This window comes from Zea mays, chromosome 2 (assembly GCF_902167145.1).
Source record: "Zea mays cultivar B73 chromosome 2, Zm-B73-REFERENCE-NAM-5.0, whole genome shotgun sequence".
NCBI classification, from domain to species: Eukaryota; Viridiplantae; Streptophyta; class Magnoliopsida; order Poales; family Poaceae; genus Zea; species Zea mays.
The window spans coordinates 209372946-209390173 of NC_050097.1; the positions used below are offsets into that span (position 1 = coordinate 209372946).

General features: G+C 43.9%; 2 protein-coding genes across 3 annotated transcripts; one reads left to right on the forward strand and one right to left on the reverse strand.

Annotated features, from left to right (window-relative positions):
• Positions 1-168: 168 nt before the first annotated feature.
• LOC103649249 (uncharacterized) lies at positions 169-7754 on the forward strand. The gene is made up of 9 exons (XM_020548573.3): positions 169-971; positions 1060-1123; positions 1231-1297; positions 1401-1446; positions 1549-1647; positions 3110-3178; positions 3269-4289; positions 5035-5168; positions 5272-7754. Exons 1-9 carry the CDS (start codon positions 411-413, stop codon positions 7084-7086), a joined length of 3876 nt encoding a protein of 1291 aa, XP_020404162.2. The 5' UTR covers positions 169-410; the 3' UTR covers positions 7087-7754.
• Positions 6058-13139, reverse strand: LOC103647707 (uncharacterized). 2 transcript variants are annotated; one of them, XM_008672220.4, is made up of 10 exons: positions 12755-13111; positions 12455-12649; positions 11848-12135; positions 11707-11741; positions 11537-11623; positions 10846-10975; positions 10142-10761; positions 9771-10052; positions 9420-9686; positions 6058-9333 (listed from the first exon to the last, which is right to left on the reverse strand). In XM_008672220.4, the coding sequence occupies exons 1-10, from the start codon at positions 12828-12830 to the stop codon at positions 9091-9093; spliced, it is 2223 nt and encodes a 740-aa protein (XP_008670442.1). In that variant the 5' UTR covers positions 12831-13111; the 3' UTR covers positions 6058-9090. The 2 variants fall into 2 exon arrangements, with proteins under 2 accessions (XP_008670442.1, XP_008670443.1); XM_008672221.4 differs by having other exon boundaries at positions 6073-9333; positions 9447-9686; positions 12755-13139.
• Positions 13140-17228: the final 4089 nt, after the last annotated feature.

Below are 17228 nucleotides of genomic sequence, written 5' to 3' on the forward strand. Positions count from 1 at the left end.
AAAACCTTTTGCTCTTTAAGATGTTTATCAGTACTCCGTCGACAAAGCTCTGGCAGAAGTTATACGCTAATTCAATTCTGATGTACCAGCAGCAGTCGGCAATAATCTCACCCTTCCATGGACCAAGCTCATCGTCCTCCCGGAGGAGAGAGAAAGAGAGCAGCAAAAGTAGACTGATAGCCGTAGTGGTTGGTGCAAGTCGCTAGGAGAGAGAAGAGATAGGGATAGGAAGAGAGAGTGTGTGGAAGCTAGGGAAGAGAGAGAGAGGGAGGGGAGATGCACACGCAGAGACGCAAGCGATAGAATTGCTAAACAAACAAAAAAAAAAAGGCGAGCAAGAGAGAGAGAGAGAAGGCAGGCGAACCAAACCCCAAGGAGGCCAAGACGCGGACGGCAGCAGGCAGGCAGCCATGCCGCGGTCGCCGTCACCATCGCCGTCGCCATCCCCATCGCCGGAGAGGCGCCAGAACCAGCACCAGCCCGCGCGCCGGAGGGCCGCCGCCGCCTCGTCCCAGATGCTGCTGCTCCACCACCACCACCGCGGCGGCGGCGGCCGCTCGCCGTCGCCGCCGCCCCGCCGCTCGCTCCGCCCGCGCCGCGCCGCCGCCCCCTCCTCCCGCCCGCTCGTCGACGACTTCTTCCCCTTCCCCTCCTCGCCGTCCTCCTCACCCTCTCGCCCCCGCCAGCGGGGGCTGTCGCCGGAGCCGTCCAGCTCCGACTCCGGATGCGACGGTGGCGCCGCCGGCTCCTCGGTCTCCGACCGGCGCCGGCGCAAGCTCAAGCTCGTCGTCAAGCTCTCTCAGCTGCCCCCGGACCAGAATCACCGCCGGGCCCCACTCCCCCCACAGTACTCTGACGGCTCCGACGGGGCTGATGACCTGGCCGGGGACGGAAGCGGCGACGAGGAGCAGGTCAAGCCGCCCAAGAAGCGCCGGATCGAGCCGCGCGCCGACAGATCTCGCCATCGCGAGGTGGGCCATGCCCCCCTGATAAGCCGCCAGCCTTGCCTTTGCTTCACCGCGCAGCTGCTCGCTAACGCTAGATCTGCGCTTCTTCCAGGTTGTTGCTGGTGGTAGGAGCGACCCCGCGAGCGCGCCGCGGACGAAGCGGTCTTCGGTGCCAGGTCCGATTTGCTTTCCGCTTGCTCGGCCTCTGCTTGTTCGATGATTGATTTTTGAGCGCCTTTCTTCGTGGAAATCTTATTTGTTTTTTCCCGCTTGGTGGATTCAGGGACAGCGAGGACGACGCCACTGCCGGACCGGAAGGCGCTGGAGATGATTCTCGAGAAACTTCAAAAGTGCGTGTTTCACACATCTTTGTCGGAAACGCAAGATGGTATTTGTTGCATCAAGTTTTAATGAGCGCGATTTCTTCCCTTTTGCCACTGTTCTATTCCGCAGGAAGGATACATATGGAGTGTTTGCGGAGCCTGTGGATCCAGAGGAGGTAAGAGCCCCAAACCCATACTCATTTGCCATGTTTCTTGGAGTTGCCATTTTGTTTGGTAGGGAGCTGTTGAGTATTGATCGTGGTTATTGAATGGGACAGCTGCCTGATTACCACGATGTGATTGAGCACCCAATGGACTTCAGCACCGTCAGGAAGAAGCTTGCCAGGAATGCATATCGCTCGTTCGAGCAATTTGAGGTCAGATTGCTAGGCTTTGGTCGTATATGTAGGTATTGAATGGATAATGAAATATCTTATTGCGATTTGTTGGCCATTGAAGAGTTATTTCAGTTCATTTTACTTTTGACGTGAGTGAATTTGGTGTGTAACGGTCTCCCAAAGCAGCAACCTGTGACACATAAGATTTTCCTAAGAGAGTCAGGTTTGTCTTGCAAACTGACAAGTGTAACGAGTTAGCTGGACTTCTCCATTTCATCACGCATTTGGAACCACATTTCTTGGTCTTGCCTTTCACGACAATTTTGTGCACAAGGAAGGTGGAGAGCTTTCCGCTTTTCCTGTATGTACTAAATTTGTGCTGCTTCATGCAAATAGTCATTTAGCGTTATTCCACCCCGCAGAAGTTGCCTTTTCTAAAATAGTCTTACATTCGCCGCATGTAACAAAATACTAGTGATTTCTAGTCATAGAATCACCATTGGCATGTGAATGGATCCAGTCTATGGGATATACTGGTTCCATTGGGTTGGAGTCGCTAACCATGTCTCATCTGGTTTTGTTGCGAAGAGCTAGGATGCTATACCTTCTTAAGTCCTAGTAAAAGATATACTGAATCCGAAACATCTCGATAATAGCTCAGAGAATAGTTGACATTGAGTAATATTGAGGCAAGTCTGGTGGCGAATTTAGGTCTTGTTTGGTTCGCTGCCTAATTTGCCACACTTTGCCTAACTTTTCTGCTGCCTAAGGTTAGTTTTTCAATTCGAACGACTAACCTTAGGCAAAGTGTGGCACAATTAGCCACGAACCAAGTAGGCCCTAGACTGGGCCAAGTTGAACTGATCTATGAAATGCCAAGGTGTACCTTGTTGCTCCCTCAGGTCACAAAAGTTGTCCTTTTGGACTCTGTGCAGTCAGCTTGTTAAAACTTTGACCATCAGTTTACAATCAATATAGACTCTAGAAGTTTCGCTACAAATAGTACAACTTTGCGTTTGACTAAGTTTTCATTCTGATGATCCATCCTTGTGCACCGATGGCTAGTCTGGTCGTGGTCTATAAACCATCACAGAATGGTTACTAATAGGGGTGTAAATGGTATAGACATTTCTTGATCGACTGTTCGAGCAAGTGTGTGTGTCATTGTGTGTTTGAGAAAAAACTATCTGTTCGTATACGTATATATCTGTCCATATCTGATCCGTTTACATCCCTAGTTACTAATTATTGAACTAATATGACCATAGCTTGACTATTGGAACAAAAATATTTGAAGACGCTGCGAATGGCTGAATGAAACACTAAAAACATAATCGAATGAATCTGACCTGACCTTCTGTTTACAAATTTGTCTTGAATAGGCAAAATTCATTCCACTTTATTATTTTCTTTGTTCTTTTTGGGAACAAGTGCTTCAAATGATGAACACTAGTGCACCTTAATGATCGTTTTCTGTGCAATGATTTTCTTTAAATTGCAGGATGATGTATTCTTAATTTGCAGCAACGCGATGCAGTACAATGCACCTGATACAATTTATTTCAGACAGGTATACAGTCCCTAAAAAACTTTCTGCGCTTATAATACCATGTTTTGACTATTGGTATTGAACATTTTTGCACTATGGTTGGGAATATAGGCTCATTCCATACAAGAGCTGGCAAGAAAGAAGTTTCAGGAACTGAGGGATGAAGGCATACCTACAGAAAATCCGATAAAGAGTGAACAGAAAAGTAGACCAAATTTCTGCAGTGGAGAACAGGTTAAAAAACCTGTTTTGAGGTATCTGGATGATGATCTAGACTTCCTGTCCCGCAAAGATCAAGATAAAAGATCCAATTCAAATAATGTGAATGATGACATGAGCTTCAACGGTCATGTTAAGAAAACCTTGTCCAAGAATGCACCGGATCAAAGTTGCTTATTACAGAAAGAGCGGATTAATAAACCCATCTCCAGAAATTCAGAGGACAATTTAAGTTCCTCATTCCACAAAAAGCAGCGTAAGAAACTGATCTCCAGACATTCGGAGGACGACCTGAACTGCCCATCTGGCAGAGACCGAGCTAGGAAAGTCATTTCAAAAAATTCAGAAAATGATGAAAACTCCCCTTTCCACAAACATCAAGTCAAGAAGTCAGCTCCGCAGAGATCAATCGATGGTCTCTCATTCCAGGAAAAGCACATTAAGAAGCCAATTGATGGAAATGGAGAAGATCCAGGTTTTTCATCCTGCAAAAGACGCATCGAGGATCCCTTTTGCACAAATGTTGAAGATGCAAGCTTCTCATCTACGAAAAGGCTGTCTGAGAAGCCCATGTCTGAGAAGCCCATCAGTATAAACAAAGAAGAGGACCTTGACCATTGCCACCAGGAATCATCTAAGAAACCTAGTTGCAGAGTTGAGCAAGATGATCATGGTTACTCATGTGATGAAGAGGCTGTTAAAAAGCCGGGTTGTATGGATAGCCACGATGCCCAAGGTTCAGATATCTCTGCTGCAACTATTGCTTCTGTTGGAGATGGCTCTAATGGTTTAAGCATGCCACAGCCTAATAATTCTGAACCTACTGGTTGTACTGTCGCCAATGGGGTTATAGACAAAGATATCAGCTCTCCACTAGATGAAATAAGATCTGAGAAGACTGACGATATTTTGGGTACTATATTCTTCTTATTTTCTGGCCATCTCCCCTGAATCACCTTGTCTACTGATGATCCATTAGTTTTAAGGCCTGATTTTTATACTTTTGTGTACTGTTGACCACATCTAGCAATTTTAGACTGGAATTTGGTCTGTACCTATGTCACAGGAAGCGGATCATAGCAAAATGGTGATATGAATAAATGTGATGGACCATCATAATACAAAACTAGATGTCCAGAAGGGTTATGGTTGTCTATAACATAGACATTTGTACTACACATTTGATGTTCATTTATTCAGACCCATTTTAAGTTGTTCCTTAAGCACATAAATATTATTATCAAGAAAAGTGACTTGTTAAAGTATTATAGATCCGTATATGGTAGGAACTTGTCTGACATTTTAATTTGAAAACATCAGACTATGCAAGTTTTGACCAAAAGTCAGTCCAATATATGCATTGCATGCTTTAGTGCACAAAAGTTGTATAAATAGATCGGTATTTCCAAGTATTTATAATATGATGCTTATTTTGTAGCAACTGTCTATATATTGTAAGATAACTTACGATAAAAAATAAATACTTCTGATGACTTCTCGTTCTGAGATATACCGTAAAGTAATGCACAGAGCGATTTTTCTAAAGGAAACTCAGTCATTTGATATGATTACTTCTGTACAACCAAATATTTTGAAGGGAAATTCAGATTCACTTTGTTGAGTTCTAATTATTTTTTAATTTACCCTGTTTTTTTCAGCCAAGCCTAGCTACAAGACAATTGTGGTAGATGAGAACAGACGGAAAACTTATGATGCATCTGAAGGACAGTCTCCAATGGAATCTGATCCAGTTTTTGATGTTTTCTCTGCGGAACCAAAAGAGCTCGTGAATGTGGGTTAATGCAACTATGATTAAATCAAATACTCACTTATCTGTAGTTGTTGGTCCAGTTTTTCTTATTTAGATTTGCTCACTGGCTGAATGTGCGTTGCAGGTTGGCCTTGATGCTGAACACTCATATGCATATGCAAGGAGTCTGGCTCGTTTTGCTGGTTCATTTGGCGCTCAAGGCTGGAGAATTGCTTCTGACCGCATTCGGCAAGCATTACCTGCTGATGTAAAGTATGGTCGTGGTTGGGTTGGAGAATATGAGCCCCCATTACTGCCTATTCTTGTTGTGAATGATCAACCTAGATACCTGAAGAGCTCTGAGACAAATAGACAAAGGAATGCTTCTCTGCCTAGGGATAATGAAAGGCTCAGATCAACAGAAACAAATAATCCGAAGGATATGAGACGGATGACCACTGACAACAATGTAGTTGGAGTGCCTGGACAATTAGACAGTCCAGAATTTAAGCCAAGATTATTTGGTGTTTCCAATGAGCTTCAACACAGGAGCACAGGCACATTATCACTGCATGAGAACCATAGAGTATCTGGTAATGTTGCGAAAACCAAAAGAACAACCAATGAGAAAACGAGAAAAGGCACTTCATCTTCCAGTGCCCGACCTCGTGAAATGCAGCTACAGAAAGGAGCTTCTTCTGGTGCACTTGATAACCTTGCCTCAAACAAAATGGCTGGCCAGCCTAGACCGTTTTTGCAACCACCAGAATCAAATAGAACCCAGCCAATGAGAAAAATTGACTCATCAAAAAACAAAATTCCAATTGAAATGGCACCACAGCAAGTTGAGTGTGCAAAAGGTGCTGCTTCTGGTGTGCATGACACTCCTTTGTCAGATGGGCAGCCTAAACACTTCTTCCAGTCACAAGCAGCAGCTTCCTCTGGTGTGCATGATATGCATTCCTCTAATGGGCAGCCTAAACACTACTTCCAGTCACAAGCAGCAGCTTCCTCTGATATGCATGCTATGCCTTCCTCAAATGGGCAGCCTAAACACTACTTCAAGTCACACGCAGCAGTTTCCTCTGTCGTGCATGATATGCCTTCCTCCAATGGGCAGCCTAAACAAATTTTCCAGTCACAAGCAGTAGCTTCTTCTGGTGGGCATGATATGCCCTCAAATGGGCAGTCTAAACCCTTGTTCCAGTCCCAAGAAGCAACTATACTACAGCCCAAAAATGAAGCAACGTGGGTGTACCATGGACGACCTGGTGATGGAAAGGTTGGAACATCAAACAAAAGCAGACCATCGACCAGTATTGGGTTCATCAATAAAAATCATCAATCAGTAAATGCTGCAACTTTTGCCATGAATTTGAATGGACAGAAGATTGTCAGTGACCATGCAAAATCAGCAGGCACAACTGCAATGCCTGTCCAGGTAAATATACCAAACAGAGGTCTTGATGCTCCTCGGAACATGTTCTCAGCATTTCCAGCTGCTGTTAGGGAGAACCATAGCATTCCACCAGCTCCAATGGCTCAATCTTGGATTTCATTTGGTGCTACTACAGAGAACAAACCAACCATTGTCAGCCCAACTTCCCTTGACAATAATTGTGGCTGGAAAATGCCATTTGCTAACGTCCAACCTTCTGATGATACCAAAATAAATGCCGTTCCTCAGTTATTTAGGCATCCTGTCCAGGTAGCTAGAGAGAACTCGGTTCAAAGCAAGGGTTTGGTAATATTTCCCCAGTTGGTGCAGCCAGATTTCGCGAGATCACAAGGGCAACCACAGTGGCAGGGGCTGGTTCCCCACATGCAACAGAAGCCAGGCAAGGATGTACTCCGCCCGGACTTGAACATCGGGTTCCCATCTCCACGTTCACCACCAGCCCGACAATCGTCTGGCATCAATTTGGAAGCACAGCAGCCAGACCTTGCTTTGCAGTTATGAGCTGGGGATAGACACTACCGGGATTTATGCTATAATCTCTAAGCATGTAAAGGCACGATGAGCTGAGGTGTGAAAGAAAGCGAGGACAATTGGGACATCCGGTACAGGGATCGGTGATGATCGATTGGGATGTAGGCCTTACATGCCACATGGCATCATCGCAGCTCATCAACTCATCGCGTCGCTGTACAAAAGATATCAGAAAATGGATGGATGGACACTGCTTGAAATGAGATCATGTCTACTGGGGGCATTGTGATAGGAGTTCAAATCCCAGCATTCGGAGAAATGCTTTGGGAGTTTGGGTGGCATACATGTAGGTAGCATACTAGCAATGCCCATGATCAGAATACTTTGGAGGAACCTCTCTGACCACAATACAGCTTTCTTCGGTGGAAATTTTGGCACCAGAATTTAGGCTTTCATTTGGTAGTGTAGACCCCTGTGTAATGCCCGTATCGAAATGTATGTTGGTTGTAAATGGTTTTGCGTTGAATAGATTGTTAGAGTAGGGCAGTGGGGAGTGGCCTTTACCCCCGTCTTCTGAATGAAATTGCTTCTTTTGTCCATGATGTATGTAGTAGCAGGAAGCCAGGAACTGAGGTCTGTGCCCTATTCAGTTCAAATGGCATGCTGAAGCTAAAAAAGGTTGCCAATTCTCTCGTTGCGATGCACTGATTCGTTTGTCCTTGCATTTGATTCTAGCCTTGAAGCTGGGATGTCATTAATGATGAGCAACGCCAGGCATGACTTTGCTGATAAACTCTTATTCACTGGACATAAGTTTGTTTGAAACTGGAATGTATGTTTTTCTCTGAACTTCAGACATGGTAGTACAATGCTGGGGTTCGCTGCTCACACCCTCCATCCTAAAAATAGCGCTTGTTCAACTGCAGAGCTAGAACTCCTAAACCCTAAACCCTTTTTTGAAGGAGCGTGTCTACATTTACAGCTAGAATGAACCTTTTTTGAAGGAGGCCAGGAGGGTGTATGCATATGTTGCTAATGCCAGTCCGACATTTTCTATTGCAGAGTATCTACTAGCCCTAGATTATTTCCCGTAATAAAAAGAAATTCTGTCCTCTCTGGAACTCCATCGTGTACAAATAATCCAGCGAAAATTCGGTTCGGTTTTGGGGACGAATAGAACAGACTATGTCGTGTGATTAAACCTTTCGCAGGGCGTCAGAGACCAAAATAAATATCCAATAGCAAAGCAGCCATATGCATAGATTGGAGACCTCCCACTGGTAGATTTCTCTTTGATTTGCGGAAACCACGTCACCTAAAAAAAAACCTTCTCTAGTCCAGTGCGTCAACAGGGAAACAAGAGACTTTTTAAAAATTAATGCCGTCCCCTCCACCGATGGCATGGTTCTCTAGTTCACAGCTTCAGGAACCTCCGAGCATTGCTGGCTTGGACGTGTTCCCTGTCCATCCGCAGACACCTTTTTGTCTCGCTCCAACCAGCGCTGCCCGGCCACCACGGCTGACACGCGACGATTTTTTTTTAAATAATATGTTCTAATGATTATAACTACCAATCTAGAAACTGCTAAAAATTATAGATGTAGTAGCCTATCAGCCACCCAGGTGCTGATAAGTGCCTCATCACAGCCGGCAGACCTACGTTACAGACAATGTCCGCATGAAGAGCCATATGGCATATATATGTACCGACATCAAAACATATACCATTAGACCCTCTCCCACAAAAAATCACCCACTCGTATAGCAGTTACAAACAGGCTCTCTAGGTATCCATTGTGAATTACTAAACAAAGTAAAATATAATTACCAAACAAACACACTTTACTTGCAAACCGGCAATAGACAAAGATGAGGTTTTCATGCATACAATAGAAAATCTTAGTTCTATAAAGCTCTGTGCACAAGGATTTTACACCACAAGCAGGTTAAGGGAATTGGACTCGTCAGCTGCGGTACGGTTGCCTACAGATAACAAGAGGGTAATAAAATAACAACCAGCATACCATCCAAACCTCATTCACTGCAGGACCTGAGAGCCACGTTAGAGTTATCCTCCCCAAGAGAAATGGAGGATAACTTCTGGGTCAGCACCTCAACTAATGAACTCGCATCCACATTAGCTTGTATATTCTCATGCAAAACCGGAATGTTCTCTTTTGAATAGTCTGTAGCCAGTGCCACCACTGCCTCAGTCATGAGCGTGCAATCTTCACGTTCAGCGACAAGAGCTCTAGCATTTTGATCACAGAATTTGTCCTGAAAACACACACAGAAAGAAAGTTAGGACATTTCGACCAACACTTCGATGGTAAAGCAACTCCTACAAAATGAAATACACATACTTCGAGTTTCACCACAATTGGACTGACCAGGTGTCTGCACGCTTCAGGTTTGTCCACCTTAAAAGCTTCTGCTTCCAATTGCACTGCTTCTAGAGGCGCTTCTACTTCCATTTGCACAGTTTCCAAAGGCGTCTTTACTGTGTTACTTTTGCAAGCACTAACCTCATGAGGTGCTACTATAGGTTCTAATACTTGTTGACCAAAGGTTTGCTGAGAGTTTGGTGTGGCATATAGCAAGCACTGGATCTCCATGGATTGCTGTTGCACCTGTACATGCACAGGAAAATAGTTAAAATCACATTGATATATGACATTTTACAAGGGAAACAACATTTTAAAAAATGCACATACTGCTTCGGGTCTGACCACAACTGGATCAGTCTGGTGCGTGCATGGTTCCGCCACCTTAAAAGGCTCTACTTCCACCTTAAGAGGCAGCAGCTTCACGACCTTACTTTCGGAAGCACAACTTTCCTCATGAGGTGTTGCTGTCAGTTTTGAATCCTGTTGGACGTAGGTAGCTGGTGCGGCATCCACATTCATGCTCTGAAATTGTGTTGTGTCAGGTAGACACTGGACCTTTGAAGGTTGTGGTTGTAGCTGTGCACCGATGTTTTGGTCAATGTATTTCTCCTGAGACATACAGTGAGATTGTTAGAAGCACAATAATAAAGGAAATCACTATTACTGCAAGCTAAGGAATTTTAAAAAAATGCACATACAGCATCAAAATAACCAATCTTGGGTGTGGGCCTCCGAAGCCCAGATGGCTTAAAACCTTTTCTCTGGTTGGTCATTTCAGAAGTAGCTTTTAAATTAACTCCAGGTGCTGCTGTTCCAGATGAATGACCCTCTGTGACAACAGGAGGCCTAAGCTTTGGAGTTGGAGGGCAGTCATTGCTCTTCCTGAGGGAGGGGGACAGTCCATTTAAACTCTCAGATGTATGGCTCATCCTCCCTACGGTGGAAGCAGTTGAAGCCCCAGATATGACAGAGCTCATGCTGTCCATGGAGCTGCTAGGTGAAATGCTTGGTGATGCACGGTCAGCATGGCCCTTAGCTGGAATCGTGTTCCCTGATGATCTTGAGGGAATAGTTTTGCTGATACCAGATTTTGATGGCGGATGAACAGGGACCCTCTGGGCAGTCCTATTTTTGTTGCTTAAGGTTGCTGATTTGGTTTTTGCTTCCGGCTTAGTGTCCATTGACACACCATGAGAAGTTGCTGCTGATGTGAAGGGACCTGATTTTGAGATTGAACTAGACTTTGTACCCCCGCCAGATCTCAGGCCAGCTGAAGTACTGGCAGTTTTACCAGCTGCCTGCCTGTTGGCAGCACCCCCTGAAAGAGAAAAGTACATATTAGGCTAGGTTTATGTTATATTAATACTATCAGTGTTTAAAAAATGAATGCTAGTTTACGCACCAGTGCTGCTTCTTTTGTCTGAAACCCCAGAGGTGACAGCTGTGGTAGTTGATGACCTCATCATAGCAACTCTTGGCAAAGCTCTAGGAGGTTTTGAGGATATCTTTGCTTCTGCAGCTCCTAGTAAATTCTACTCCAGCAAAAAATTGTAAATGCGAAATTGGCATCAGAATACCACAAATGGAACTTTTAAATGAAAACAAACAAAAGAAAATTTGTCTCTCAAAATAAAATGACTATTGGAATTCAGTTGTGTTAAGGTCCATGTTTAGAATTATAGTGAACCAAATAGTTAACCATATTCATCCGTGACATGGTGACTTAGTGAGATAGCTCTCACCACTGTATAAGGCCTGCCCTTCGCAAAAGGCCATCCTAGTCATTGAGATTAATTTCCATGTGAAGGTACATACTCAGACTTGTTGAGCAAGATCAAGAGGAAAATACTAGTCACTTGGATTTTGATTTGATGTTCAGGTACGTAATTCAAATATTAATTTATACAGGGGGATAGACAAGGCAGCCTGAATACTATTCAGCTTTACTTAAGAATTTCAGTCTATTGCGAAGTCAAAAGGTATCATACATTACCTATGAACATTTTAGTAACACAATAAATATCTAAACAAGCATCCAATTATGAATGAATGGTTAAAAAACTACAATGGCCATGATTGTTAAGGGGACATACAACTCGTGCAGCCACAGGCTCTTTGGTGGTGACTTGGGCCCTTTGTCTGACACCGGCTCCTTGGCTTGTTGAAACAGGGGCCCTTATCTGAAGATAAGCAAATGCAATCAGTGATCATAAATGACTTCAGAAAATTGAGATTGATCATTGAGTATGGTCAAGTGGGTTACCTTTGGCTGGGGCATCCGATCAACACCTTTTCTAGCTGGAAGGAACAATAGAATATGTTTCTCAGTTACCAAGCGAAGCTCACTAGAGTTGAAGTTTTAGCTGTTAAGCAGCACATTGCATCGGCATTTGAGGCATGTTACCTGCAACTGCAACACGAGGTACATTTGCTGTGGCCTTTGGGTGGTTTGAGCCAGCAACAGGCCGACCTGGAACTTTATCAGGTTTGCCAAGAGACCTCTGGATCGAAGCACGGACATTGTCAAATAGTTCAGTCTCAACGCTCTCCATCACCCAGGATTCACTTTCCAGAGTTGAGGTTGCTGATTCCCCCGATCTACTCATTTCCTCCACGATTCCAGGCAACCTGGAACCCTGCGTCTTACGGAAGGTGCTGTTTACAATGGCCAATTCCTCAGTGTCGAGAACACCTGCAAAGATTAAGAAAAATTAAAAGTTGCTATCAATCTGCATCATCAAGGTTTACCAGAGCAAGCGACTGCAGCAACTCCAGAACAGAAATGTTTAGTTTGTGAGAATTGGGCAGTGATTATAAATAGTATTAACTGGTGCTAGCCTATCTACTACAGCATACGGCAACGACAATCACAATAAAAAATAGTAATATTAAGTGAATTGTGTAAGATGCACAAGTTTATAATGAGAGGCGATAATTCAACAAAACTGATAGAATTTGGATCATGGATGGGAATATGAGATCAAGGAAAAAAATACAAAAGCGAAGCGAACCTTCACTTGTAAAAAAAGCGCTGTCCCAAGCCAAGCTCTTGCGCAGGTTCACCCCCTTCTTGGCCTTCCGCTGTTCCGGGGAGTCCGTCCGCTCGGGGAGCGCCTGCTCCTCCATCACACTGTCCGGATCCGGAGCCCGTCCCGCCGCCGACGGAAAAGCGCCAGAGGAAGTCGCCACGGCGCCCACCAGAGACCCTAAAGAAGAATCGTCGCCCGTTAGATCCACAAATCCAAACAGGCACCAGTCCCACCATTCTTCCACAAGAAAAATCCTCCAGAAATGGGGGTGGAACACCTCACCTGCGTGGGGCGGTGAGGCGATGTCGAAAAGAAGATCGTCCTCGACGGAGACGTCGATGAGGGTGAGCCCCTCCATGGGTGCAGCGCGGAGGCCTGCGGCCGGTCGGAGTCACCGGAGACCGGTGGGAAAACCCTAGATCGCCAACAGTTGTCAGGATCGGAGAGGAGGCGAAGGGAATGCGAGACGAGCTGGAGAGACGTTGGAAATAGGCGGCGAGGGGCGGCTGGCTATAAAAATGTTGGGAGGAGGCCAGGTTGGGGCGTTGCGGCCGCTGCGACTTGCGAGCCTGCGACTGCGAGCGACGCGTCCTGCTGCTGCGGCAGAGACTGACCAGTTGTCCCGGAAGCGGGTCGAGCAGAGGGGGTTATTATATTATTGCCTTCCTTTTGTGGAGAAGGAAAATGGGTGATTATTACACGGGCGGGATGATTTGAATTTTGGCAAGTTGGGGCTGTGTTTCGTTGGGCCGTTTGAGGGTTGGACATGGATTTGTGGGCCAAGTTCTCTAGGCTTTGCGCTTCCGTGCCCTGCTTTTTATTATTATTATTACTTTATATCTAGTAATGCTTATGCCTATATAACTTTCTTAACAAATAAAATATTTCAGAAAACCATATAACTATATGAGGAGTAAATAAATATAATAAGACTTTACTACTCCCTCTCCTACTTCACGTTGTGGTGAACTCCTTCGGTCAAGGGTTGCACTCAATCCTTCTCAAGTGATCCAAAGATCAAACTTAAGTACCGCAATATTCTTCCTTATATCAATTTCGTTTGTGAGGAATCTCTACAAGTTGGAGTCTCTCACGCCTTACACAGTTGATAACAATCAAAACCAGAGTAATGGATAGAGAGTAGAATACGCAGACAAAAGCACAACACAGCAGCAACACACACAAATGCAAAGAAGAGAGCGCAACAACAAAGCGACAATGAAACGACTCGGAAAATATGCTCAAATCTTTCTCAAACACTTCGTAGCATGGCCGCGGAGTCTCGGAGTTGTAGTGTACTCAAAGTATGCTTGTTTTTATGCTTCATGCGCCTAGAGGTCCCTTTTATAGCCCTAATATGCCTAGTAGCTGATGGAGCTTCATTTGGAAGCTCCTAGCCTTCACTGTCTGCGTGTGCACTTGACTCTCCGGTGGTGCACCAGACAATACATAGTACAACGGTCAGCAGATCGTTGATTGGCTGCCTTCCTTTTCTAAGGGGACCGGAATGTCCGGTGCACCATCTGACCATTGGTGCCAACTGACGTGGTTGATAGTTGTTGGCTGTTCAGCACACCAAACTGTCCGGCGCTCTGCCCGTAAGGTCCGGTGAATTCTAGCCGAGGGGGCCTTGCCAACCCCGAGAGCGGTCTCTTCAACCGTACAATCACTGGAGTGCTGCCCAAACAAGCCCATCTTCTCCTTTTTGTGTCAAAATCCTTTGGCTTCTTTTGTCTCGACTTTAGATGATCTCTAGCACGTAGACAAACATTATTAGCACTCAAAACAATTGACTAAGTGCTAGAAACATACATTTATCACTTTGTTCCATAATTCCTAAAGTGCCTTTCTTATTTTCCACAAACTCATGGACTTGATTGCTTCAAGTTGCTTTCTAAACACATGTGTTCATGATCATATGGATAAGTTAGATCATAGTGGTGTGTTGAGCAGTTAATCAACAAAACACTTAGCAATGACCCAAGGGCACATCTCCCTTTCAAATGATGAGATGGATCAACTCTTGGTGAAAGGACAAGACATCAAATAGAGGTGGCTGAGGTATTTTCACAATCTTTTCAATGGTGATAATGAGACTATGGACACCCAGTTGGATGACTCATTTGATGATTTAAATAGATGCTTTGTAGACAAGATCCAAGAGACAAAGGTCAAAGAAGCTTTAAAGAGGACGAAAGGGGGCAAGGCGATGGGCCTAGATTGTGTCCCAATAGAGGTGTGAAAATGCCTTGAGGATATTGCTATCGTTTGACTTACCAAGTTGTTCAACGATGATTTTCGATCAAACAAGATGCCTGGTGAGTGGAGAAGTACATTAGTACCAATCTTCAAGAACAAAGGAGATGTTCAAAGTTGTACCAACTATCTAGGGATTAAGCTCATGAACCACACTATGAAGCTATGGGAGAGAGATATTAAGCATCGCCTGAGAGGAATGACACATATCACCATGAACCAATTTGGATTCGTGCCTATAAGGTCAACCATGGAAGTAATTTTCTTAATAAGACAGGTCATGGAGCGGTATAAGGAGCGAAAGCAATTTTCTTAATAAGACAGGTCATGGAGCGGTATAAGGAGCAGAAGAAGGACTTGCACATGGTTTTTATCGATTTGGAAAAATTCATATGATAAAATACCTAGGAATCTCGTGTGGTGGGCATTGGATAAGCATAAAGTCCCAACAAAGTAGGTTACATTCATCAAGGATATGTATGTCAAGGATGTGACTAGCGTCTGAACAACTGAGGGTGATACAAATGTCTTCCCGATTAACATAGGACTATATCAAGGTTCAATTTTGAGCCTTATCTATTTGCCTTAGTGATAGATGAGGTCATGAGGAATATACAATGAGATATACCTCGGTGTATGCTTTTCACTGACGATGTAGTTCTAGTAGATGAAAATCAGGAAGGAGTAAATAGAAAGCTAGAGTTATGGCATTAGATCCTAGAGTCAAAATGATTTAGAATTAGCAGGACCAAAACAAAGTATATGATATGTGACTTTTGGTACTACAGTTAGTGAGGATGGAGATATAAGCTTAGGAGGCCAGGTAATAACAAAGAAGGACACCTTCTGTTGTTTGGGATCAATGTTACAGAGAGACGGGGATATTGATGAAGATGTTAGCCATAGGATCAAAGTGTGGTGGATGAAATGGCGTCAAGCATCGAGAGTTCGATGTGACAAGAGAGTGCCATAGAGGTTGAAAGGCAAGTTCTACATGACGACGATTTGGCCTGCTATGTTATATGGGGTTGAGCATTGGCTTACTAAGAGACGACATATCTAACAACTAAGTGTCATAGAGATGTGTATATTGCGTTGGATACAAGATTGGAGCGAGTGAGAAACGATGACATACGCGATCGGCTAGGAGTAGCGCCAATTGAAGAAAAACTTATTTAACACCGGTTGAGATGGTTTGGGCATGTCCACCGGAAACCCCAGAAGGCACGGTGCACAGAGGCGTTATAAGACGTGACAATAGTGTGAAGAGAGGTAGAAGACAACCAAACTTGACATGGGAGGAGGCAATCAAAAGGGATTTGAAGGAATGAAATATCTCAAAGGAGTTGTGTTTGGATAGAAATGTTTGGAAAGAAGCTATCCATGTGTACCGTGATTAGACATTTTCCTTTTAGTGCTCTCAAAAGTTTTTCTCCTCTCCCTTTTCTCTCTCTTTCTGTTTTTGGTGACTTTTTTTGGGTTTCAACTCTAACACACCCCAACTTGATTTGGACTAAAAGGCTATGTGATATTGATGTATATAAGATTTGCACCATATGAATTAGATTTATTTTTATGAATTATTTAATTTATTTTTTCCAAGTTCATGTAATTGTTCGTTGTCTTTAGAAATTATGTGAATCCTATTTGCTTAATTACGTACACAGATAATTTTTATTTAAATAAAATATTGTATTTTATTGTAACTAAAAGTCTGTAAAAGAAAAAAATGATGTGACGCTGCTAGTAAAAGATGCACGTTAGAGCGTTGTGATGATAAATAAGAACACATGAGGTCGATAGGCAGATCGATCGACAGGTGATATGACAGTGAATAAAGAAACTCACTATCAACCATCCAGCAGTACATTTTTGTCAGGAATGAATATTTTTTTGGCCGCCATGCTCGGTAAGAGCTAGTTTAAAAGTTCAAAAACCGAAGAGACTAAAATCTCCTCATTATTCAATTTTAGCCACTCCAATTCGCTCAGAGTTTGAAGCTCCCAAACTGGCCCTAAAACCTACGACATGTTGGCCGATGATTCTGTACTGCAAAGCACGGACACGAAACATGGGGATTTAATTTGCATGCAAACATATTTTACGTCTAGTTTGGAACCCTATTTTATCTTGGTAAAATAGAAATCATTTGAAAAAATAGAATTGATAAAATAGAAATTCTTTGAAAAATAGAATTCCCAAACTATGCCTGCTAGGCAACACTGGCACTGGCATCATGCCTGGGCCTGCACAAGTAAAAGGAACTATCAATTCATTGTTCCCACCAACATACAGGCTCTTCCATTCCGTCCACATCCTCGCTTTCACGGTCAAATATCTCGTAGCACTGACATTCTTTGTACTTCCTGATGCACGTGGGAATCATCCATCCCAAGCGGCACCGTATACACAAAGTTGCACTTCCACTGCAGACAGTTTCAAGTTTCAGACAGTCTTCAAAACTGTTCCGATGACGGCTTATGCATAAGCCTTTGCAGAG

Bases quoted from the DNA above. Each gene is read 5' to 3' on its own strand.
- LOC103649249 (XM_020548573.3), top strand. From the start codon at position 411: ATGCCGCGGTCGCCGTCACCATCGCCGTCGCCATCCCCATCGCCGGAG. The intron at 3,179-3,268 runs GTATACAGTCCC...TTGGGAATATAG, and splicing joins ATACAATTTATTTCAGACAG to GCTCATTCCATACAAGAGCT. The intron at 5,169-5,271 runs GTGGGTTAATGC...TGTGCGTTGCAG, and splicing joins AACCAAAAGAGCTCGTGAAT to GTTGGCCTTGATGCTGAACA.
- LOC103647707 (XM_008672220.4), bottom strand. From the start codon at position 12,830: ATGGAGGGGCTCACCCTCATCGACGTCTCCGTCGAGGACGATCTTCTT. The intron at 12,136-12,454 runs GTTCGCTTCGCT...TAATCTTTGCAG, and splicing joins CGCTTTTTTTACAAGTGAAG to GTGTTCTCGACACTGAGGAA. The intron at 11,742-11,847 runs GTAACATGCCTC...TGTTCCTTCCAG, and splicing joins ACCTCGTGTTGCAGTTGCAG to CTAGAAAAGGTGTTGATCGG.